This window comes from Brienomyrus brachyistius, chromosome 2 (assembly GCF_023856365.1).
Source record: "Brienomyrus brachyistius isolate T26 chromosome 2, BBRACH_0.4, whole genome shotgun sequence".
Lineage (NCBI taxonomy): Eukaryota > Metazoa > Chordata > Actinopteri > Osteoglossiformes > Mormyridae > Brienomyrus > Brienomyrus brachyistius.
Window position 1 is genome coordinate 17,295,527 of NC_064534.1, and position 22,999 is coordinate 17,318,525.

Sequence of the window (22,999 nt, forward strand, 5' to 3'; positions counted from 1 at the left end):
ATCGTGAACATGGACCAAAGTCTCTGAGGAGTGTTTCAAGCACCATGTTGGATCTATGCTACGAACACACAAAGAATTAAGGCAGTTCTGAAGGCAAAGGGGGTCCAAACGAAGTGTACTTAACAAGGTGGCCAGGGAGTGTGTGTGTGTGTGTGTGTGTGTGTGTGTGTGTGTGTGTGTGTGTGCGAGTTGGTATACCTATCCTTATGGGAACACAATGACCGGTTTCCTGGTCCCCATAAGGGAAAACTCAATTTTATCAAAATCAATGACTGCTATGAAAAAACTAAAAATGCAAAAACTCTTGTATTTTGCTTGGTTACTTATGGTTATGGTTAGGGCAGGGTGGGGGTTAAAGTTGTCATAGTTAGCATTAGCGTTTTCCCATAGAAGTCAATGAGTGGGCCCCATAAGGATAGGTATACCCTACATGTACGTGTGTGTTTGTGTGTGTGTGTGTGGGGGGGGGGGGGGGTAGTGTGTGTATCAACATACAGATATTTAATCTTCATTTCAACAATATTCATAGATAAAGGTAATATAGCAAACATCATGCACCAGATACAATTTGTACTTTTTGCATTCTGTATAATTTAAATACACGTAAATGCAAATTTCACATATGGTAAGAGTAAGAATATCACTATATTTATCATTTCCTCAAATCTAAACCTAAAATTAGAATCAGGTGAGAAAGAAGGTTATACATGCATATGAGTCTGAAAAGGGATTTAAAAAAAGCTCTTAAAAATTGGAAATCAACCATTCCAACGTCTGGAAGATTATGTACAAGTGAAGATTTCAAACAAGTGCCAACTTGTCCAGCTCAGGCCGCCCAAGCAGGTTCAGCCTGAGAGCAGAATGCAAGATGCTGAAAAGTGTCTAAGAACCCCAAAATGTCATCACAGGACCTACAGGTAGCATTACCACTGTTGATGTCAAAGTGCATGAATCTACCACCAGCCTAGAAAGAGATTGCACAAATTAGATCTACGTGGGAGGTGTGCTAGGCAGACATCACAAAGGAACGGAAAGTTCTGCAAAGGGGAAGTCAAACCCCCCAGTCACAGCACAGACTGGTAGACAGTTGTAAGAAATGCCTACTTGTGGTTGCTTGATACTGTATGTCCAGCTACCAAGGTAAAAAGGAAAAAAAAAAAACTTTGCATGGAATGTATTTTGTTCCAGGACTCCAAGTACAATGCAATTAAAACTTCAAACTTTTGCAACTGAAAATCAAGCCATCTTTTACCTGCTTATCCTAATCAAGATTGCAGCGTCTAGTTTTTAATTGAAATAGATTTTTGTAATCTATATACTACGTAAGTGGCAGTCAGTTCAACTCAGTTTTACAGTATATTTAGTCATTTAAAGGAACACGGCTATCTGGTACCACGCCGGTCTCGCTGTTGTGCTCCATTCAAATCGGCATAAAAGGAAATTGTTAAATGACAAGTACGTCAGGTTTAGTACACATTCCAATAAGTCCGTGACAGAGCTGTAAATGGAAAGACACTACGGTGAAATTATTTAACACAGTAACATAGCATGAATGAGACAGGTGCAACCCGTCACTATTGTTATTTGGCAGAGTATGAGAATAGGGACGGCACGCTGAAGTTTCCCTGCTGACATTGTCGCGCATGTGATCGGAGGAGTGCCCTTTCTCAGCCAGTCAGCTCTTAGCATTCATAAATCCCATATCTAAGGCTGTAGGTTTCTGGTTACTCCTGCTCTTACTTGGGTTTGCAGCTCGGCTGTGCCATTGTAAAATATGCTATCTGGTCTACATTTAGTCTTAGAAAATCTGCTATGAGCCTTTGGAACTAAAGATTCCCTCTTTGGGAAGGTAGGAGGGAATCTATGTTAGTTCGTCACTTTCACCAGTACAGGATGGACTTTGGATTTTGTTGTTGATTATTAAATATAAGCAAACCGATTACATCTGGCTGAATAAGAAAGTATTGTGTGGGCTTAACGAAATGCGCATTTGAGTTATTGCAGGGATGTTACTTATTAATAAATTCTATGTGATTCCAGTAAAGTATCAAGCGCGTTATTATTAAAAAAACAGTGACAGTCGAATTAGCTTGCCTCTCGGTGTTCATGGGGATTTAGCCTTGTTTTTGTCCTTGAAAAAAACAATATATATCATTCTTTCACTTCTTTACGACTTACAACATTATTTTAAACTGCTAAAAGTAAATACTTTTTTCATACTGGTTCTATTTCAGTGAGGCGCCTGCGCGAGGCGTGTGAGTCACGCGAAAGCCGCCTCACCATAAAACACATCCTTCCACCTTTCGAAGAAACAGTAAACAGTTTTTAGTGATAGGCACATATGAATTGTTTTTATACTTCAACACAATCTATTAAACAAGCCAGTGAATAGAAACCACTATTTTCTGCAGTTATATTTCTGCTATTTGGCTTCTCGTTGTATAAGAAGTAATATTGGGGACTTTGGGGATTATTTTGTCTTTGCTGTGGCGGACGAAGATTTATGAGGGAGGGGTGGCGATGTGGTCAAGATGGCGGCGCCCTGTGGAGTAGAGCTACTGTAATAGGTAAATAGGTATATTTATTTAATCTGTTCCACACTGTTTAAGCTTGTAGCTTTACGTCACAGCGTACATTCAGAATTATTCTGTTAGCAGTGTCCATTCTCTTTTACTAGAGTTGTCACAGTGGTTTTTTTAAATTTACACCCATCTTTTCCTTGCTGACTGTAGCATCGTATTGATAGGTGCTGGACTTGGCTACGAAACAAGTTAGGTGGCAGTGACTGTAAGCTAAAACGCACGATATTTTTGTCTAAAGGTAAAAACCATTTAATTTCAGTTATGAGGTGTTGTGTATGGCTCGTGCAATGCATAGCGTTGGTAGGTCAGGTGAAATGCTTGTAGTTCACAAAGAAGCAAGTTATGTATTTTCTGTATCATTTAACAAAAGCAAAGCAAAGTTAATTAAATTATTTGAAATATATTGAATAATGTTAACTGTTTACTGCATCACGTGTCGTCGAATCGACTCCTGTTTAGCTGTAGCAATGCGAAGTGGTCAGTTCTAATTTGTCCTTTTAATGTCAACCTGGCTGCAAAATTCGGCTGTTCTACTCTCCTTTTCACCCATTTTCAATGTCTAAGCCTGTTTTGATAAGCGTGAAAGCGACATGAGCAGCCATTTTTTATTGACCTAATATTTTGAAGTAATTGCCTGTTAATTCTCATTACTTAAAGAGACAGCTAGCTGTGTTAAAGCAAATCGATAATTATCATGGTGTTTCTAATGTATGACAGTGTAACTCATTAAGATAGCATCAACATAATGTCATATCTAGGTGTTGCATACTCCTTGTGCAGGTAGGAGCATTGAAATAATAGTATGCCCCTGAAAATGATTACAAACTGAAACACCATCTTTACCCTGATACAATACAGCTGAATCTGTGTCTATACTCAGTATTAAACCACTGAACTTCTTTTTGGGTTCATAGGCTTATGTCTGCACATTGAGTTCTAGTATTTGTACGGACTTGTATGGACCAAACTTTTAACATTCGAGAACTGTACCAGATTTGCATAAATTGCCTTCACTTCCACCTGTAGAGGTCCACGGTATGTACAAGGCTTAAAACAACCTGATGGTGAGTAATCTCAGAAGAATAACAACAGGAATAGCTAAGGTGTTCACTTGTGTTCCAAAGGGTTGGAGCTACCAGTCCCCACTGATTAGATTTCTCTGTATTTAAAACTGACATTACAGTAGTTCTTCTGGCTCCAGCAAACCCTGCAAACAACATAAAATAATAGTGTTTTCAATATTATGATTTTTATATTCAGAATCGAACGTGTGGGCAGTGTGACGGCTCAGTAGGTAGCATTGTTGCATGACTCCATCAAGCTTGAAGGTTTGAGTTTGTGGAGTTTGCAAGTACATCCTTATACTGTGCTGTGTGTGTGCGCGTCTATGTGCCTTATACCATGTACTGCCTGGGCTAGGCTCCAGACTCCCCTGCTACCTTGTCCAAGGTTAGTGGGAGGAAGGTGAGTGGGATGGGCTCTAATCTGTGCTCAGGGTCTGAGCATTAACAAAACTAAATTTAACTTGTTCACATATTTAGCAGTTAAATGATCAGTACCCTAGATCCCTAGATATGAAAACTGACTGGTGGTGGGGGGTGTTAACATGGCTAGAACTTTGACTTCCCATTAAATCGTAGCTTTTTAAACTTTAATCTGTGATTGTACTTAATGTATGTGGTGATACATTTATGTGCATATCCAGTTTTTAATATGGCAGCTGCATAAATTTCAGATTACAGTGTTTCCGTGAGGGAGTGTCACATTGTCTTTTACTTGTAACTGAGGATCCTCTGCGTTTCCAAGGCCTGTCACTTTGTTTGCTTACCTTCAGGTTTTTTTTTTAAAGTACATGAATAAATGTATTTTATGTCCTGTTCAAGCACTAGTGTGGCTACATACAAAGGAGAGCTTTTCTGTAACCCCCTACACCTTGGCTGCTCTTATTCAAACAGCAGTCTTTAATTTTGAGAATTTACTGTGAATGTGTATTCAAAGGGCTCTCAATTTTTAGGGAGTCAAATTATCTGTTTAGTGGGTGTAGCTAATTTGACCAGAAAATGAAGCATGTGATTTATGCATATTTGGTAAATAATTTCATTTGTGCATGAATAAGTTAAGCCAAACTAGACAGAGGTATTAGATTTTGGATGTTTCTTTGGCCATGCGTGGCAAGTGTCTTGAAATACTCTCCTGCCCAGCCACACCCTGTATAAAGGACCATCGATATACAAATAATAAATGTACAATTAGTTCAATAGTGCAGTGCAAGGAAAAAATATAGAGGTCACATACAGGGCAGGGAGTGCTTGATGGGTCCAGATTTAGCTACTGATGTTGACTGCTTGGAGGAAGAAACTGTTCTTAAATCTGGCACTCAGTGATCTAATGTTGTGGGAAATCCTACCAAGGTGAGAACAGCTCATTCCTTTTTGCTTTATTCAGAGCTTCACAGCAGTTTATGGAAGGCGATTTGGTCCCTGGGGTCTTCTTGGTCGACCTCATCACCCTCTCTCTGGCCTTCCTATTCAGAGCTTCACTATACCATGCTGTAATACTGCTGGTGAGGACCCTTTCAGTGCTATTGTGATCGAAGGTTGTTAGTGTGGCTTAGCTGATCCTCCACTTCTTAAGGCGGCTTAGGGAGTAGAGGTGCTGACAAACTTTTATTGGCGATTGATCTGATGTTCTCTCTCCAGCTCGGCCTCTGTCATCCATTTATCATCTATACTTATGACATCTGGTGGCATGGTGGTGCAGTGATTAGCACAGTTGCCTCACACCTCTTGGTGTGGGGTTTGAGTCTTTGCTGTGGCTCCATGCATGTGGAGTTTGCATGTTCTCCCCGTGCCATTGTGGGGTTTCCTCTGGGTTCTCCAGTTTCCTGCCACAGTCCAAAAACATGCTAAGGTCAATTGGAGCTGCCAAATTGCATGTGTGTCCTGCGATGGGTTGGCTCCCTATCCTGGGTTATTTTCTGTAGGTTCTGTGATCAGGGCACCTGCAGCCCTGCATAGGATGAGTGTGTATAGAAAACGGATGAATGCTGATGTGCTGTTATTGACCCAAACTCCAAGATGCTTGTCCTCTCTTTTTGGTTATTATTGAATGGGGAAAATGCTGCAGTGTGATTGTGCTTTTGGGGAGGATAAAAAGTTTTACACTTTCCAGGTGAGCACACTTGTTAACATGATGCTGTTTGGAGGTGTTTGTCTCCCCCTCTGGCAAACAGGAGAATATGTAGCTCAGTATGTTTTGTAATGTTTGGGTGACAATTTGTAAAAACATCCATTATTGTAATTGCAATACTGATAAAATTACCTGAGCATAATGTTTCTTTTTATAAAATTTAGGAAATCTGTGAAAATACCGGTCCGTAAAAATTAGTTTGCCGCTCGGTGGGGATGCTGCCTGCTGCTGTTCTTGCGTTGAACAATACAGTTGAATACAGTGGCATGTATGGCAGAAGCTTATTGGCAGCTTGAGTTGGGAACGCTCTATGCGAGCGCTAGGCTAATGCTAGGAGTTTATAATGCATCTCTCAGAACTTCTCTGGTAGAAACTCTGCTCTGATGTTTCCAACTCTGTTTCCCTACTGCTGCTAAGAATTAAATCCAGATATCAATGTACTGGCATACATGACCTTTAATCTTTATCCGGCAATACAGTTTGAGAAGTGTGGCTCACTTAACTATGTGCATGACATCCTTTCTGGGATTTAACTTAGCTGGATTAACTGATCATTAATTAATAAGGCTTGCTTTTGCCTGTTTGGTGCACTGGAGTGGAAGCATTGCCTTTCTGATGGCTGTAGTAGTCTTTGTGTTGACAGTGTTTTTAACTTTCCGTCCCAGCAGTGGTGCCTGGCCCAGGGACTGGGACTCGCCCCAGTGGGACCGGAAGCTGCAGGACTGGAGCCTCCCCCCACCCCACAATACACTTGACCACAGTTGCTCTTGCGTCTACTCCACCCCTCCCGCCCCCCCTTTTCGGGAGCCATGTCCCGGGAGCAGTTCAACATCGGGGATGTCCTCCCTCTTCTGGAATCCTCTGACTTGCATGAACTTGATGAGATCAAGAGTTTAATTAACGAGCACCTCAGCACAGGTCGGTCCCCTTCCTCCTTCGCTTTTGGGGTAATTCAGTCGTTAACTTCATTGTTTAACTTTGGGTCCTCTTTTGCCTTATCGTGTGTGTGTGTGTGTGTGTGTGTGTGTGTGTGTGTGTGTGTGTGACAGATCGTGGCTCTGTGCTCCTCAACAGCCTGGTCGATTACTACCTAGAAACGGGCTCCTCTCAGACCCAGCACATCCTGTCCTCTGTGAGGGAACCACACGACAAGGTAATTAGCAGTCAGCGGCCTGCCATCCAGTCACCTGCCTCTTAGTTGGGTCGCTGCCTTCATGATGAGGGACCAGGACACCAAAAATAAGCCTGTAGTGCAGTACATCCCTCCAGGAGCTTACAGTTGTCATGGTGCTTTGCTGCCACCTCTCCCAGTTACAACCCCAGCTTCCCTGGCCAGTAACCACACCCTCCTTTCATCTCTTAGCATCTTCTGGAAAAGATAAACGAATGCATGAACAAGCAGGCATGCCGCCTTCACGCGCTCACCCTGCTGGGGCACATCATCCGCAAGCAGCCCCCCTGGATCCACAAGATTGCGCGCTTCCCTCTTTTCTCCTTGCTACTGAAATGCCTGAAGGTAAGCAGGTCCTGTGAGTGAAAAGGTCCCAGCAAAGTTGGTGTGAAACCCAGAACAAGGTTTCTACTCACAAGTATGCTGGTCAGCTAGAGACCAGCTTATGGCGGAGGATCTTTTATTGTAGAATCTTCTATTCTGGCATATAGTCTCGCATTCTCTTCTCATGGCAATGACTGTCTGTCCTTTTCTCTCTTTTGCACAGACCGATTCCAATATCGTAGTGCTTATAACCGGGGTCCTGGTGTTGATCACCCTGCTGCCCATAGTCCCGCAAGTCGGCAAACAGCACCTTTGCGAGTTCTTCGACATCTTCGGCCGACTGGCAGCCTGGAGTCCGAAAAATCAAGGTCTGCGACTCTGGTTTGATGCTGTTGCCGTGGTGATGTGTCAAAGTCATATTTTAAGTTTGCCAGCCCTTATTTTGGACTGTAGAACCGAAGGCTTGGACATAATCTGTATGAGAGAGGAGGAGATTTTGGGGGATGATGGTGGGATTATAGCGGAAAAGCGAGACGAGGCGGCACGCTGATGTTTGCTCGCGCTCTGGCCATCTGTTGCATGCAGGTCACGTGACAGACGTTTATCTGATCCACCTGCATGCGAGCGTCTACTCGCTTTTTCACCGGCTCTATGGCATGTACCCCTGCAACTTCGTCTCCTACCTGCGCTCTCACTACAGTATGAAGGAGAACATGGACACATTCGAGGAGGTGGTCAAGGTGAGTGCAGGGCCTGAGTTGGCACGGTCAAACATGGCAGAATGGTATTTAACATTTTGTACATTTAGCAGATTCTTTTCTCCAAAGTTATGTACAAGAGAGGCAAATAACATTCATGCTGTCAAGGAGTCAACTAGGCATAAGAGCAGCTATGCTGACCTTCCAGTGCATGCCCAGTGTAATTAGTATTGGAGCTAGAACTACACAGCAGCTTCTAACAAAGCAAGAACTTAGTAAGACTATTCAGGGACTAGAAGTGCAACATAAGATCATTCGAGGAACATAACGCAAAAGCTGGACTCTGTTCACTTTCAGCAGACAAACGATGGGTTTCCCTCTGTAATGTTTAGTGAAGGTGTGGATGATGATTCTGTCTCCGTTTTTGTGCTTTCATTTACTTCATAGCCCATGCTGGAACACGTACGGATACACCCGGAATTAGTGACTGGAACCAAGGACCATGAGCTCGACCCCACAAGGTGAGCAACACACTGATGCTGACCATCAGGAGAGCACTTTGGTGCCAAACGATTCTCGTTTTCTCAGAACCGTATCGCTCCTCGTGCTCCTTGGCAGGTGGAAGCGGTTTGAGGTCCATGACATCGTCATCGAGTGTGCCAAGGTGTCCCTGGACCCTAAGGAGGCTTCTTGCGAGGAGGGCTACGTGAACATTCCAGAACGCAGTCACCCTCCCTTGAAGCTTCGCTCCCTGGACTGCACCACCAGCCCCTACTCTGACCTCCACACCAGCTTCGGTCAGGCCTCACCCACAATCCTCGGCACCTGACAACTCCGTGCCTTTACCTCTCTCTGTAGTAATTGCCTTTTCCTTCCTTATTTTCCCTCTTCCTCAGGAAGCTCTTCCTCAACTTCTTTTTCTGCCCTACGCCAACCTGTTCCACTACCCCTGACCTTACCGTTCCATCAGAGCCCCCAGAGCTCCCACCGGCAGGTAAGAGCCCTCTCCCCACTGTACAGGGGTGGAAATGACCAAACCGTATTATAGGCCGTTCATGCAGGGTGTGATGATATGGTGCCGATTCTGCTTATGACCTGAATGCTAATCACTGGTCTGTGAATTTCAGCTTGATATTGCTATACCAGCAATCTAACTGTGGTGATTTATAATTTTTAATACTTTATCATTTAAATCTTATTTTTATTTAGCTTTACTTTGTCATATCTGTCATGAAGGCATTCGTTATAGGTAAAAGTGTGTTATGTGAAATCCTCTAAATTTTCTATGTCCGTCAAGACTGAAGGTAGCATTCGGAAGTAGCATTAATTTTTGAGGAGTGTGATAGCCTGGTATACTGCCACGTGAATGAAATTGACACTTCTCTTGTTTACTCTGACGCTTCTCATCTTCCCTGTTCATTTTTTTAGTTCCTTCTCAAGTGTCTGTTATGTGTAGTGGGAGATTTAGTGCTAATTTTCCTGCCCCCACCATCATGCTCAATCACATATTCGAGTGTCGTTTCCCCACTTGGCTAACAGACCTTGGAAATGACATTGACGCACCGACACATTCATAGAGCTTGTTGAGCTCCATTTTCCCATACTAGCTTTTTTATTTTTTATTTTTTTAAAAATAAACCTTGCCAGTATCGGTTCTGTTCTGATACAAGTAAAGCAGTCACACATTTTTTTTTTCTTTTTCTTTATTTTCTCTAAAGTTTTGTTGGCTAGTTGCTAATATTAACCAGCCTTAAGTCGAGACTGTGATCGCATGATTTTCTTTGGAGTTGTGCTGCTGGGCGAGGTGTGTTTAACAGAGGGAGGCCTCCTCTCTCCCTGCCTGTACGGGAACACTGGATTGTTTATGCAAAAACTCAAAGGATGAAATGAGGGAATGCAATGCAAACACTTATTACCGCATGACTGCTGTCTTGTCATGTGACCTGCTGCCATTCAGCTTTGGATTCCTGAGGCTCTGTGTCCTGCTCGTTTCTGATCGATTTTGTCTGCGTGTACGATCGCCTCATTTGGAGCAGAATGGTGATGTTGGCGCCTCCTCTGGGGGGAAGGACCTCATCTGGAGCCCCTCCTCCGTTTGCGGCATGACCACGCCGCCATCATCCCGCGGCATTTCTCCCACGAACATCAATGACCTGTCCCAGAGTGCCTCCTACCTTCAGGGCCGTGTGCACGGCATGCTGGGTGAGCCCTTTGTAGCTGGTCTGATGGGCTTCTGACTTTTAATGCGTGAAAGTTTGCATGTCCAGGTTCCTTACGAGTCCCTTTGACGGCAGGTGGCAAACGTACCCCTTGCTCCAGTACCCCGGGTACCTCCTCTTCAACGCCAACGCTCTCTGATGAGTTTATAAATATTTCTCTGGCTCCCAGTGTACCGGTGCCCCCGAACAAGGTACAGTGCAGAATCACACTGCATGCCAACAGGTGGGGGGGTGTTGGGGGGTGTTGGAGAAGAGTATTAAGGGTCTTGCAAGTGGAACTTTGCTGGAGATTTAACAGAATTATTAAGTGTTCCGGAAATGTGTATTTTAACATGCATTGTTGGTGAGGGTATTATATTGTACTCCCTAAAAATCTGTGGTCCAGTTTTATGATTATTTTTCAAGTGGACTTCAAGTTACTATCTATGCTCCCGAGGAGGGCTTGTGTTCTGGAAAACTGAAGTAACTCACAAATCTACTCCATAACAGACAGAGGTGGAAAGGTCAGGTCCAAAAAGTAGAAATCCAGAACAAGGTTTTGTTTCAACCAACCAAGAGTCACTCGGGCACAGGTAGTTAATTGAAACAAAACCTTGGTCTAGATTTCTACTTCCTGGACCTGAACTTTCCACCTCTGTCTGTCAGGGATTAGTCTTGTAACTTCCCCAACACTGCCTGTGAGGTCTAAAGGCCATGTTCATCTGTAGGATGGGCGAGCCATGGAGCACCCCAGACCCACCCTGGTGAGACAAGAGCCTGTCAAAGAGATGGAGAAAAGCAGGCCTGAGGTGGCACCCCCTAGAGGTCAGCTGCTGAACACCCTTTGCTTCACCATTTCAGCCCTTTCAGCAAATTCCAAATGGACATAGTTTATGCAGTGAATACTTGCATGATTTGGACTATATAGGAACTGTTTTAATTTGTCTGGCTTGTTTTCTGGAATATACAGAAGATGGCTGGAGAATATTCCAGATTGTCTTGAATATTGTAGACCATTTGCTGTGCTTGTTGACAGATGGCTCCACAGAGAGCATGAAGACGATGACCCTGCCAGAGCTGTCCATGTTCATCAAGAAGCAGGAGCTGGAGCTGCGAGAGCGCACAGAGAAGGAGCGAGAAGAGGGTGAGTGACCCCTAGTGGCAGGGAGGGGGACGGCAGCGTGAGCCATCAGTCTGCATTAGCACCTCTGCCAGGTGTGCGTAGCTTCAGTGTGTGCTTCCCTGTTTAGCATGGCTGTGGAATGCTTAGCGAACAGGTTCTATAAGCAGGTGTCCCTGCTCTGCTAGTTGTCTCCTCCCCCCATCTGCTCATGTCATCACGCTGCCCCCACACTCTCCAGACGCCATCACGGAGGAACTGCAGAAGATAACGGCAGAACAGTGCGAGCCACCCATCCTCCGTGGCATCGACTCCCCTTTCTACCGCACTACAGAAATGCTGACTGGCATCAGGGAGAAGCCGCAGGTTGCTGTGCTGCCCAGCCTCCCCGCTGAGCTCCGGCACGCAGCCTCCACCCCAGATCGGCCCGATGGGCTTCCGCAGCCCTGTGAGCGTCATGTGCCTTGGTCCTTCACCCCCATCGACCGCTCCCTTCCTGGCCATGCCCCCCACAGCCCATTGGTCCCTGATGAGGAGGTAGTGGGCCTGACCAAGTGTGAGCTGTTGTCCCCCAGTCCATGCCGGGGGGGTGCCGTCCCGGCCTACGAGAGCCTGTTTGACCTGGCTCTTCCCAGGGCCGCCCTTCTGTATGTGGCCAAGAGAACATTGGAGGCCCAGAGGGTAGCTGGTAGGGAGGTGGAGCCGGAGGAGAAAGAGGGGGAGGGTGCGGCGGCCACATCGCCCCTCGAAGTCCTGGACCGGCTCATCCAGCAGGGCAGTGACGCCCATGACAAGGTGCTCAGGAGGTGAGCTGGGGGGTCGGGGGGGCGGAAGGCAGCTGTGGGGATGTGAGTCTGTGTGTGTCTGTCTGTCTCTCTCTCTGCCCATATCTCTGTCCGTGTGATTGTGACTCTCTCTGTGGCGGTCTGTGTATCTGTCTCTCTCTCTCTATCTCTTTGTCTGTGTGTCTGACTGTCTCAGAGACACACACAGGCATAGACAGAGATGCACAGACAAATACAGAGAGAGAGAGACAGCTCTCACTTAATCTGTATCTGTCTCTGTGGTGTCTCCACCTGTGTGCATCTCTGCCCCTCTCTCTGTCTCTGTGTGCATCTGTGTGGCTGGAAAAGCACTCCCTGGACGTGCTCTGGGCGAATCACTTAGAGTTTAAGAACAGTTGCAGTTACTGTCCTCTTTGCCCCATTGTGTTGAGAACGTGCCTGGAATCCCAACAGTGGCTTTTCTGTTCAGTTCTCCACGTACAATCCTGCTTTGGCTGTTTCTCTGTCCATGAAAAACAGGGGACTTGCATCACTCCTTTTAATGATAAAATTGAATGAGATGGGGTTGTGCAAAGAGGTGTCTGTATGCAGTCCCCTTTGTTGCGGAATGGGAAGGACTGAACCATCAGGCAGCAGGTGTGGGGGTGTGTGTGTTGGCCTGCTCTGTCTGTCTTACAGTTGCATAGTTGGCTGCATAGCACAGGTCCCTCCCTTAAACACTCTTTCATGTTTACTTCTTCCAGACTACCTTTGCCAAGCAAGTCAGCTGACTGGACGCACTTTGGAGGTAAACAACAGAGTATTAAAGTGAAAGGTATTGCAAAATCGGTGAAAAATTGTGCTGTAGGCAGGGGAGAAATTGGAATGTGTTTTGTTTACACTTCTGTAGCTTCAAATGCACACCCAAACTATTATGTGGATTTACACCTGTTCGGGTTTTTTATTTTCAATCAGCGTATTTACTTAGACTTTTTGCTTCCAGTGTTTAACACTGGAATGGCGGAGGAGATTTATCAGTGCTCACTGCAAATATCACATAAATAGGCAATCTCTACATCCGGCTTGCCGGTTCTGTGAAGGCAATCCCTGCTGGGAGAGCCTGGGTCAGTATGCAGCATGTCAGCTGGCTTCCTCTCCTCTTTCCTCGTGATCCGGGCCAGGCTCCGCCCCCCTGGACGAGCTGCACACGCTGCGGAGTCAGCTGCTCCTGCTGCACAGCCAGCTGCTGTACGAGCGCTACAAGCGGGAGCAGCACGCCGTCCGCAACCGGCGCCTCCTGCGGCGGATCATCAAGGCCACGGCGCTGGAGGAGCAGAATATCGCGATGGTAACGTTTGGTCGGGGGCGGCCCACTGCTGCCTGCGTTTTTAGCCCACATTTACTCGGAATATAAAAACACTCCTGAGCAAAAAAAAATTTCACAAAGCTTAATGTTGTGCAATTTTGGGTTCAGCCCTTTTTGCCCTGCAGTGTAAAATTACTTAATTTAATTTTTTTTTTTTAAACTTTGTCGGAATCTTGTAGGTTGTAAATTCAGGGACTGTCTATCTTCCCCTCTTGGCAATGAGCGAGTGTTTTGGTGGTTTTTGTAGTACTCTGTACCAAGCTACTCATCCCCCGCCCTGCTCGCTCCCCTCCCACAGAAGGACCAGCTGAAGCTGCAGGACGTGGAGATCCAGTCGCTGCAGGCGAGCCTGCAGGTGGAGCAGCAGCGCTACCAGCAGCTGTGGGAGGACCGGGAGTCAGTGGTGACGCGGCTACACAGTCAGGTCCGGCAGCTGCAGCAGAGCCGCGACGAGCACTACGCCAGGCACCAGGAGCTACAGGTACGCTACCGCTGCCATGGTTACGCAGCATGCCGCTGCCATGGTTACGCAGCATGCCGCTGCCATGGTTACGCAGCATGCCGCTGCCATGGTTACGCAGCATGCCGCTGCCATGTCCAGCTGTGAAAACGGGTGCGATACCCTTACCGTGAAGGGGTGCCTGCAAGTAGCGTTAAATAAGTGTAAAGACTTGGATACAGAGGGGTCATGACGGCCACTACATTCCTGACCGGAAGCTCTGGCTGCCCCAATGAAGCTAAGTGCAGGCCTTCTGTCTAATGTGGTGCCACCAGACCAAGCTGCAGGAGTGTCAGAGGAGGACAGGCGAGCTGGAGGCCGAGCTGCAGAGGGCCAATAATCGGGTGTGCAACACGGGGCACCAGCTGAGCCAGCTGTCCGTCAAGGTGAGGCCACCTGCGAGCCGTGGTGATGTCATGCCTGGGTCTCCTTCACCATCACTCTCTGGTCAGGACAGTGTGTTATGGCTTTACAGATGTAAGAAACATGGTGTGGCTGTCTTTTGGTAAAAATTATACATGTACATGTTTCTGGATACTCTATTCTTCTTTTACCTAAAAACATACATAATAATTCCAAAATGGTTGATTTTTTTTTGATGGAACCTACTATATCATCTGGGTTGATTGAGCACCTGCCTGCTGAATTATTATCCATTTGTGAAATCTGTTAAATGTCTGCTTCAATTCTCTCTCCCTGTGTATTAGCTGACAAACAGCGAGGCCCTGCGGCGACAGATGGGCTTCCTGAGTAAACAGCTGCTACTCTTGGGTGAAGTCAACAAGTTTTGTGTGGAGGAGTTGCAGCACTTGGGCCCTGACACAAGAAAGGTACAGAACTGGGGGGGGGGGGGCGGGGGGGGTGTTCGATCTTCGGGGTCAGGAGGGGCAGGCTGGATCCAAGGATTAGTGTAGGTCCCCATCTTTAGAGCGCTGGAGTTTAACTCATTTACAAGCTTCATCGGGATAGGTGTGGGCTGGGGTTGCTTTTGCTAAAACACAGAGAATTAAAGCTTGTTGGATGCTTGTGTAGTAGCAGGAGATGGCTTGATCGCTTTGGCTAAGGACCTTTTACAAAGTGATGATTTTGGCGGCAGACTTCAGCGCTCCTTGAGTACCTGCCTGCATCGGCATTACCTCGCACGTGATTCACAGCTGTGCATGCTTGTCACAGGAGGCAGAGATGCTGCGTGCGTCGACAAGGAAGGAGATCGATAAGCTGCAGCAGAGCCTGCTGCAGCAGAGCCAACGGTTGGAGGCGGCGCAGCAGCGCATTGGGGAGCTGGAGGTGCAGCTGACCAAGAAGGAGCACCTTGTCGTAGAGCAGAAGCTGTTCCTGGAGGATGTCAAGAGCCAGGCCAAGTACAGCTTTTACCGTTTGACATCTGGGGAAGGGTTAAGAGGATGCTAAACTCAACTGAGGATAGACGCCTGTCTTTGTTGCCCCTCTGATGGTCTCTAATTCATTTCAGCTCATTTTTATACAGTGTCTTTCACAATGCAGTTGCCCCAAGGCACATAAAATAACAGGATATTAGTACATAGATACTTAATGGTTCTTGATATAGGAAGAACAGAAGAAGGAAACATGGTCAAGGAGAGGAAACAAAACCACAACATGGAAGAGAAAAATCTCTAGGTGTCCAAGGTCAACTGGCTGCCCAACCACCCTAGCCTTGCAAATGTTAAATACAGGTTCTATGTTAAAATGTTAAAAACATGTTCTAATGACCGGGTGTCTACGTCTGTCTTCTAGAGGGCAGCTGCAGGCCTCAGAAAATAGGTACCAGGCCCAAAAGCAAGTCTCCCAGCTCCTACAGATGGAGCTCCTCCAGCTCTACAGCCGACTGGAGAAGGAAAGCCCTTCTGCTGGCAGCCTACCAGCGGAGAGTGGTGCTGAGCCTCTGGAAGCCACAGAATTCAGGTGAGAGTAGAAGTAGAACTGGCCAATATGACCTGAAATTGATATCTCAATTAATTAAAAATTTTACCTCGATTGAGATTGAACGTTTTTTTTTTTTTTTTTTTTTGCTTTTTGCCCTCATATTTCATTGACACGGTTTGTAGTGCAAATACACTCCAATATTAAAGCTGGGATATTTTCCCTAATGAAAGACTAAATATCTCCAAGCTTTTTAAAATAATTGGGTGAAATACAAACAGATGAACCATTTATGGTTATTCATTAAATGTTTTGAGCAACTGAAATCAATGCACATATCGCTTTAAATGAAAATGTCTTATGAAAAAGGTCGCATCTTAGCATTTTGCATTTCTTGCAAAACAAACTTTCTAGTGATCACGTCTGTCGGTGAAATTGATCGTTATAAACGGATGATCATTATGACACATTTCTTTTTCTTTGTCTCAGGCAGATTGCTATCAAATTGACATTTGTATATTCATTACATGAATATAAAGTAATAAAAAGGACAGCATCACTATTTACTGAATTTGGTCCTTTCAAAATACAGTGCAGCTGTTTTTTAAATGCTTTTCAAATGACTGTACTGTACAAATTACTGAACTGTGTATATTTCAAATATGCTGCAATACAGTACTGTACATAAAACAAAGCTTATTATCATTTCATTGCCGTATCTCCCTCACTCGTTTGTGGGAGTTTATCATAAACTTTGAGTATACAGTGGTACTTCGCTTTGCAAGCATAATTTGTCCCGGAAACGTGCTCGTAATCCAAGGCACTCGTATATCAAAGCGAAGTTTCCCATTAGAAATAATGGAAACTCGGATGATTCCTTCCACAACCCAAAAATATTCATATATAAATGATTAATACAAAATATTAAGTAAAAATATATAAAGCAAATTAACCTCCACTTTAACTTTGAAAAGAATCGTGGATGGTGTGAGGGAGGAGAAGAGGAGGGTTATTTTGTAGGACAACTTTAACAGAAATACTGCTGTCTGTTGGCTCACTGGAATCTTTTTCTTTTCGTGCGACTAAAAACAAAACTATCCAATGATAGCTGCTTTTGCCTCCTTTTTCGATTTCTTGGAAATGTGGACATTGCATTGTCGTTAAACAGATTTATCGCTTGCACTGCTACGCGCTTATTTGGGTGGTGCTCTTCTACTAATTTTTGATTATATGAGTGAGGCATGATTGACTGAGACAACATGGGAAAATCCTGCAGCGAGAGAGAGAGAGAACCACCATCAGCTCGGTTGTGATTACATGACACTAGGCAGACAAAGCGTATGCGTAATACTCGTACTGCAAGACTATGCTTATTTATCAAGGTTACATTTATTTTAAAATTTTGCTCATTTTGCAAAACACTTGCAGACCAAGTTACTCGCAGTCCTATGTTTTACTGTATTTGTCATTGGAAAAAAATGGCTTTTTACCGTCATGTTTTCTGGGCAAGTACCATTAGCCTCAGCTAGTTAGCCAGAAGCAGGCAGGTTACTGCAAGACAAAGTAGGCAAGTGGAAAAAAAGATGCAATTATAACTTTTTCCATATGTTATTTAGAAGACCAAAAAATTAACACTGTAAGCAGACTACTTGATTAGGATAAACAAACTTATTTAAACAGTATTTGCACAGGAATGATTCTAACTAAAGCTTTTTGATCCATATAAACAGTTGATCACTGTAACCGTGATCACTATAAGCAGTTTCCACTGTATTTTAAATATTGCAAGTGTTGAAACCGATTGGTGGTATTACCATTGGTAGCTGAAACTGTTTTTCCATTCCGTTGTATTGACTTTGGACCTGTGTTTGTTTGGTGTCCTCTTCACTAAAGCCACAATGTGATCAAACGACAGACATGGCATTTTTCTTTGGTACAAGCTGCTGGAGTTGCTCAGTCAACTCAGTGTTTGAGTTCTCCATGTTACTACCATGTTGCAGACTGGTTGGGTCAGAGTCATGTGACAACACACTTGGTAGTATGTTTTAAGGGGACAGTACATGAACACACACTGGGGCAAGTATTAACAGAATAAAAAAAAAAAAAAAGTAACCGGCCAAGATTATGTTGGAGGTTCTGAATGTTGGTTTTATTTTTCCATTAATTTCCCAGCTCTAGGTGAGAGACCATCCATTCATTTTGTGCGGCCTTGAGATGGACAGGGCTCCTCACATCTGGCTATACTATATTGGCTCTTTTCACCCATTTTTGCATTGATGTAATAAAATAGGGATGACCTTCACTGAAATGGCAGCGTAGCGAAGTGTCTGTATTTACGGTCATTCTTTCTGTGTGCCCAACAGTGATGGCATCCCAGTACCAACTGGTCAAGTGAAGGCAGGCACAAGGGCTGGGACGTGTAGTCCCTTTGAGCCTCCAACAGACAATGGTTGCACTTTATCCCCTGGGAAGACTCAGCCCGGCATGGCAGCGAGTCTCAATGGCGTCCTGGAGCCGAGGGCTCAGGCCCCGGGGCCGTCCCCTTCCCACCTGGCGTTTCTCACGCCTCTCTCCGGAAACACCCAGCTGACCGTGGGCTCCTACCCCAGCGCCAAGAGCTTCCTGGGGATGCGGGCCAGGGAGCTGTTCCGCAACAAGAGCGAGAGCCAGTGCGACGGGGACCTACCACCTCCAGCCTGCATCCCGCAGGGTTCAAAGACTGAAAAGGGCGTGGAGCTCATGGGGAACCCCACCCCTTGCCCTGTAGTGCTCTCTGCCCTTCAGGGTACAGTGGCCACACAGGTTCCCGCACAGGCTGCTCCCATAAAGGGGACCCAAGCGGATGGAGAACAGAAGGCCAACATCCAGGATGCACCCAGGCTCAGCGGGACCTGGCAGAGGCAGCAGCAGCTACGAATCATGGACTACAACGAAACACATCACTAGCGTGGCTGGAGACACGAGATGGGGGTGGTTAACTGAACTGTGCGTGAGTGAGTGAGTGAGTGAGTGAACGAGCGAGCGAGTGGGGGGGGGGGGGGGGGGGATGATATGTAAGGAACTCCAGTACCTTTCCCATTCCCGGGGTAGACAGCAAAATATTGGCTGAGTCTAGGCCCTGAGAAAGCAAAGAGGTTGAAAAAGCAAAAAAGCGGATACAGACAAAGCTGTCCCCCTTCAAGTCCTACTTCTCCTGCTTGAGCAGTGAGCCCCGGTGCTACTTTAGAGCAGAGAAGCGAGCATCGTTCCCCAGAAAGGGGTGTCTGAAGCGGGGTGCTTTACCATTTATCTCTCATTAACAATGGATAGATTAAGTATTCCACATTTTATGAAAAGTTTGAACTAGGGCACACGAAACAGGACAAAAGCAGTGAAACCGAAATTCAAAGTAAGATTTTCTTTTTTTTTATTCAAGACAACTGTTTGCAGCAAAAGTGGTCAAGAAAATGAGAAATAAAAAGCTGATGTTGCTTCTGTTAGGACTAAGGATCACACTTGTGGTTGCGTGATTTGTGTCCAAGTTACGATAAATCAAAGCTCTGAACTCAGAGGTGCTCTTTTATGATAAGTAAACAATTTAAAAACCTATTTATTTTTGCACTATTGTCATCTCGTTGCAACCTTTTTCCTGATGCTTTATGATAGGGCTTTTCTGCAGGGATTACAAGAACAAGCCACAAGTGCAATGTCTTTCATAAACACTTTGCAAGTAAATGGTCTAAACATTAGAGAGAGAACGTTTTAAGCAATTAATTCAATGGAAGGTGGGCTGGGGGGTGGGGCTTTCTCTCTGAATATTAAGAACTATCTTTAATATCAAAATAAGAGCCCTTTTGAGTTAAGTCAGCTGGTCACGCTCCCAAAAGCTCGTGCCTCTTATTTTGTCATATATATGAAGACCAGATTGTCTTATTGGTTTTTTTCTGTTGTTTTTTTTTCCCCTGAATTTGACTTTGTAGGAGCTCTTATATTAATGACGAGAGGCATGCAAGTTGCAGAAAACCGGTTTCACAGACATTTTTTAGTTACTGGTAAAGTAAATGAAATTAAGTCCCATCTGGAATTCCAGGCTAATGATTAGCAATATGTACCTAGTTTTCACCAGTAAGGTCAGAGTGCCATTCTTTGAATCTTAGAAACAGTCCAGATTGCATTGCTGGCAGATTTATCTGGGAATGTCTATAGACAGTCATTGCACTAAACTCTTGCAGTATATTTTTCTGTTGATGAACCAGTTTACCAGATCATTTATAATGACTGATAGATATTGTGAGCCCCACATGTTGAAACAATCGGGCTTATTATTGTGTGTCAGACTGCTCCAGCTGCCTGCTTTTCCACCACATTCCCCATTCCTCTCCAGGTCCATATACATGTGTGTGGAACTATGAGGAATCTTTTGGAATCTTTGTCCCTCCCCCCAAAACAAATAATAGACTGTTGTCTCACAACATGTCAGTGTGGAGTAAGGACCCAAAATTCAGGAGAACGTTTCTTTCTTTGGATAGCATTTGTTTTTTGTTCTTATTGAAAACTACAGGATGTGTAATTGGGGAGGTTTTAGCTGAATGCCATTCCGCTGGAAACCGGTGTTTCTACTTGATTCTGAGGCACCACCACTGTTATCCTGACTGATGATAATTCTCATTCAGTATTTCAAGGATGTTTTTCTTCATTCTTTGGCCTATCGTTTGTGTTTTTTTGTCCATAATGGCACAACTCAACTTCAATAATTCAAAACCCACCGCTTAAGAAAATATATGTGAACCTTGTGAAGAAAGCAGCCCGTTACACCTTACATGCCTGAATCTTGAACTGCCATGTATTAAATATCCAGTCATCTTCTGACTTTAGCCCAAAATGAAGCGTCACTCTCCGCTTATCTTGGAGGTGAGTATGATGCCAAAATGTATTAATACTGACAAAAATCTATGCCCTCTTCAACCGAATCTGTAGTGGTCATCGACAGAGTATTTTTTTTTCTTCAACGAAATGTAATGTTAAAAGGTATTTGTGTTTAAAATGACAGTATTCCATAATTGCTAGGTTCAGAATTCAGATTTTCTTTCTTAATCCTGTTGTCCACTGAAAGTTTGCTGTTACTCTGTCTGCTTTGCTACTATATGCATGTACAACAATCCACTTTAAATGCCAATACAACTATGACAAACCAAGGGGACTGTGGTTTGGTACAATCTGTCAGAAACTGAATTGGGGTTGAAATGGAAATTCCATTGGAAGAGATACTTCTGAAAATTCTCAAAAGCAGTTGCTTGTGTTTAACTGTGAACAATTAAAAATAATTTTAAAATAGTGTTTGGTGTTTTGACTTCAGATTTCCTACAATATATTTATCATTAATTTATTTTGCTACATCTGTTTCACTGCATCCCGCGTAGAATATTCCCAGTCTTGCGACATGTGGCTTCTGGGATATGCTTCCGGCTCACTGAAACCCCAAACTGGACGAACAGTTGTAAAAATACATGGATTGATTTTTCCAGAACTCATCTACTTCAGGGTCTTGGCAAGCGAATCTCAAGAAACACAGAGCAGGAGGTGGGATACACTCTGGCCTGAACACCCATAAATAAAGGGATAAATCTTAGGCCACACAGACACAGATCGTAATACATAATTGATCTGACATTTTCTTTACTTAATTCTATGTTATTCCAGGTAAGATCACTACGAGAAGAATATAGACTAACTTGATAGCCTGGGATCATCCATCCATCCATTTTCCAAACTGCTTATCCTACTGGGTCGCGGGGGCCTGGGATCATGAACACAAATAATCTAAATGGATGATGTGATTTCTGTGTCTGAGTATATACACAACACTTTTTATATCCATTATGGTACTATGCTATTTACTTATTAGGTACTTGTGTCAAAAGCAACAAGTGAGCAAATCTGGCCTCCTTCAAATGCCCAACAGTAATGTAATTAAACTAGTGACTGCAGGGTTTGAGTCCACTACAAACACATTACGTATTTATGTTTGTTACATGTTTTATCCACAAATGGTGAATCTATACAATTTGAACATGTCATGCTGTTAGGATTCCTGCTGCTTTCATATTACTGTTAAAAATTACCGTCATACTTCTGCAGCTGTGTAGAATATGCTGGAAAAGAAAAAAAATAAATGCACTTTCATTTCAATATCTTGAATAGAAGTGAATCGTGCATGTAAACCAGTGACAACTGTCATCCGATCTTTTATGTAACTCCCCCAAAACCCACTATTGCCGGAATTCGTTCCATTGCTAGGTAACATAACTCGTCCAATTTCCTGCGACTTTGGCTGAGGAAAATGCGTTGCTGTATGTAATGACCAGATTAAAACAACATATTTTTTTGTTTATAGATTTATTAACTGAGCCTTCCAATCATCGGATATTAAACTGTCTATTATTTTATATGTATTTAGTTAGCTAATATAAAATCTGATTTAGGCTGTAGTTTGTCCGACTCTATGGCGCATAATAATGACGAAACCCTTAGCGACGGTCTGTGTTCCTAACGACGGCGACGCAACGTCTAAACCTTAGCCGAACAACAGAATAAAGGCAGTTTATTCTTGCTCATTAATTGCAAGATTATTGCAAACTTTTGACATCGTGTAAAATATTATTTATTTTTTTCTCTCGTAATATAGTAGTTCACTATTTGACTGAAATGGACCCGACAGCAAACACTTTGAGGATTCCTCCCGAAATGCTACTATACGCCGAAAAGCACGAAATATTTGATTTAATGCAGGTAAGGAGGTAAGGGTCAATATCATGTTCATGTCAGATAGATATACGTCCTCTGGCTGTGTCTGGAAAAATTAATGAACTAAAATAGTAGCCTGACAAATAGTTCCATTGTTGGGGTGGAGGGATGTTATTTGATTATCGAAAAATAAAAATGTTATAAAGATATATATATATATATATATATATATATATATATATATATATATATATATATATATATATAAATTGTCAAACACAAGCAGAATATGATGGTTATGTTAAAACGTAACTTAATGTCCTAAAACAACTTAATAAAACCTGAATGGCTTATTATTCCGTACAGAAACATGCAATTAGGGAAGATGGTAACTCTGAATGGATCATGCTTAGGCTGTGTGTGTGTGTGTGTGTGTGTGTGTGTGTGTGTGTGTGTGTGTGTGTGTGTGTGTGTGTGTGTGTGT

At 44.0% G+C, this 22,999-nt stretch overlaps 2 protein-coding genes across 15 annotated transcripts in view; both read left to right on the top strand.

Annotated features, from left to right (window-relative positions):
• The first annotated feature begins 1,703 nt into the window (after positions 1-1,703).
• On the top strand, positions 1,704-21,106 carry tsc1a (TSC complex subunit 1a). 7 transcript variants are annotated; one of them, XM_048994884.1, is made up of 23 exons: positions 1,704-1,849; positions 2,500-2,567; positions 6,437-6,689; positions 6,821-6,924; positions 7,135-7,287; positions 7,490-7,634; positions 7,852-8,006; positions 8,412-8,485; positions 8,583-8,761; positions 8,861-8,958; positions 10,001-10,166; positions 10,259-10,374; positions 10,891-10,987; positions 11,199-11,306; positions 11,524-12,088; positions 12,811-12,854; positions 13,228-13,394; positions 13,711-13,893; positions 14,187-14,297; positions 14,619-14,741; positions 15,085-15,272; positions 15,667-15,834; positions 18,156-21,106. In XM_048994884.1, exons 3-23 carry the CDS (start codon positions 6,581-6,583, stop codon positions 18,736-18,738), a joined length of 3,636 nt encoding a protein of 1,211 aa, XP_048850841.1. In that variant the 5' UTR covers positions 1,704-1,849; positions 2,500-2,567; positions 6,437-6,580; the 3' UTR covers positions 18,739-21,106. The 7 variants fall into 7 exon arrangements, with proteins under 7 accessions (XP_048850841.1, XP_048850834.1, XP_048850856.1 ...); XM_048994877.1 differs by having other exon boundaries at positions 1,704-2,567; positions 6,440-6,689; XM_048994899.1 differs by lacking the exon at positions 2,500-2,567.
• A 1,195-nt stretch (positions 21,107-22,301) lies between these two features.
• ak8 (adenylate kinase 8) overlaps positions 22,302-22,999 on the top strand; it is a 39,506-nt gene continuing 38,808 nt past the window's right edge. For all 8 annotated transcript variants that reach the window (XR_007388522.1, XR_007388526.1, XR_007388525.1 and 5 more), the window contains exon 1: positions 22,302-22,560. Coding sequence is in view for 3 of the 8 variants with exons in the window: in XM_049003599.1 (XP_048859556.1) it covers positions 22,477-22,560 (84 nt within the window). In the remaining 5 variants the exon portion in view is untranslated. The remainder of the gene's footprint in view (positions 22,561-22,999) is intronic.

Coding starts and splice junctions, on each gene's coding strand:
- tsc1a (XM_048994877.1), top strand. CDS start 6,581: ATGTCCCGGGAGCAGTTCAACATCGGGGATGTCCTCCCTCTTCTGGAA. Junction 8,486..8,582: donor CATGAGCTCGACCCCACAAG/GTGAGCAACACA, acceptor GCTCCTTGGCAG/GTGGAAGCGGTTTGAGGTCC. Junction 14,298..14,618: donor TGAGCCAGCTGTCCGTCAAG/GTGAGGCCACCT, acceptor CCTGTGTATTAG/CTGACAAACAGCGAGGCCCT.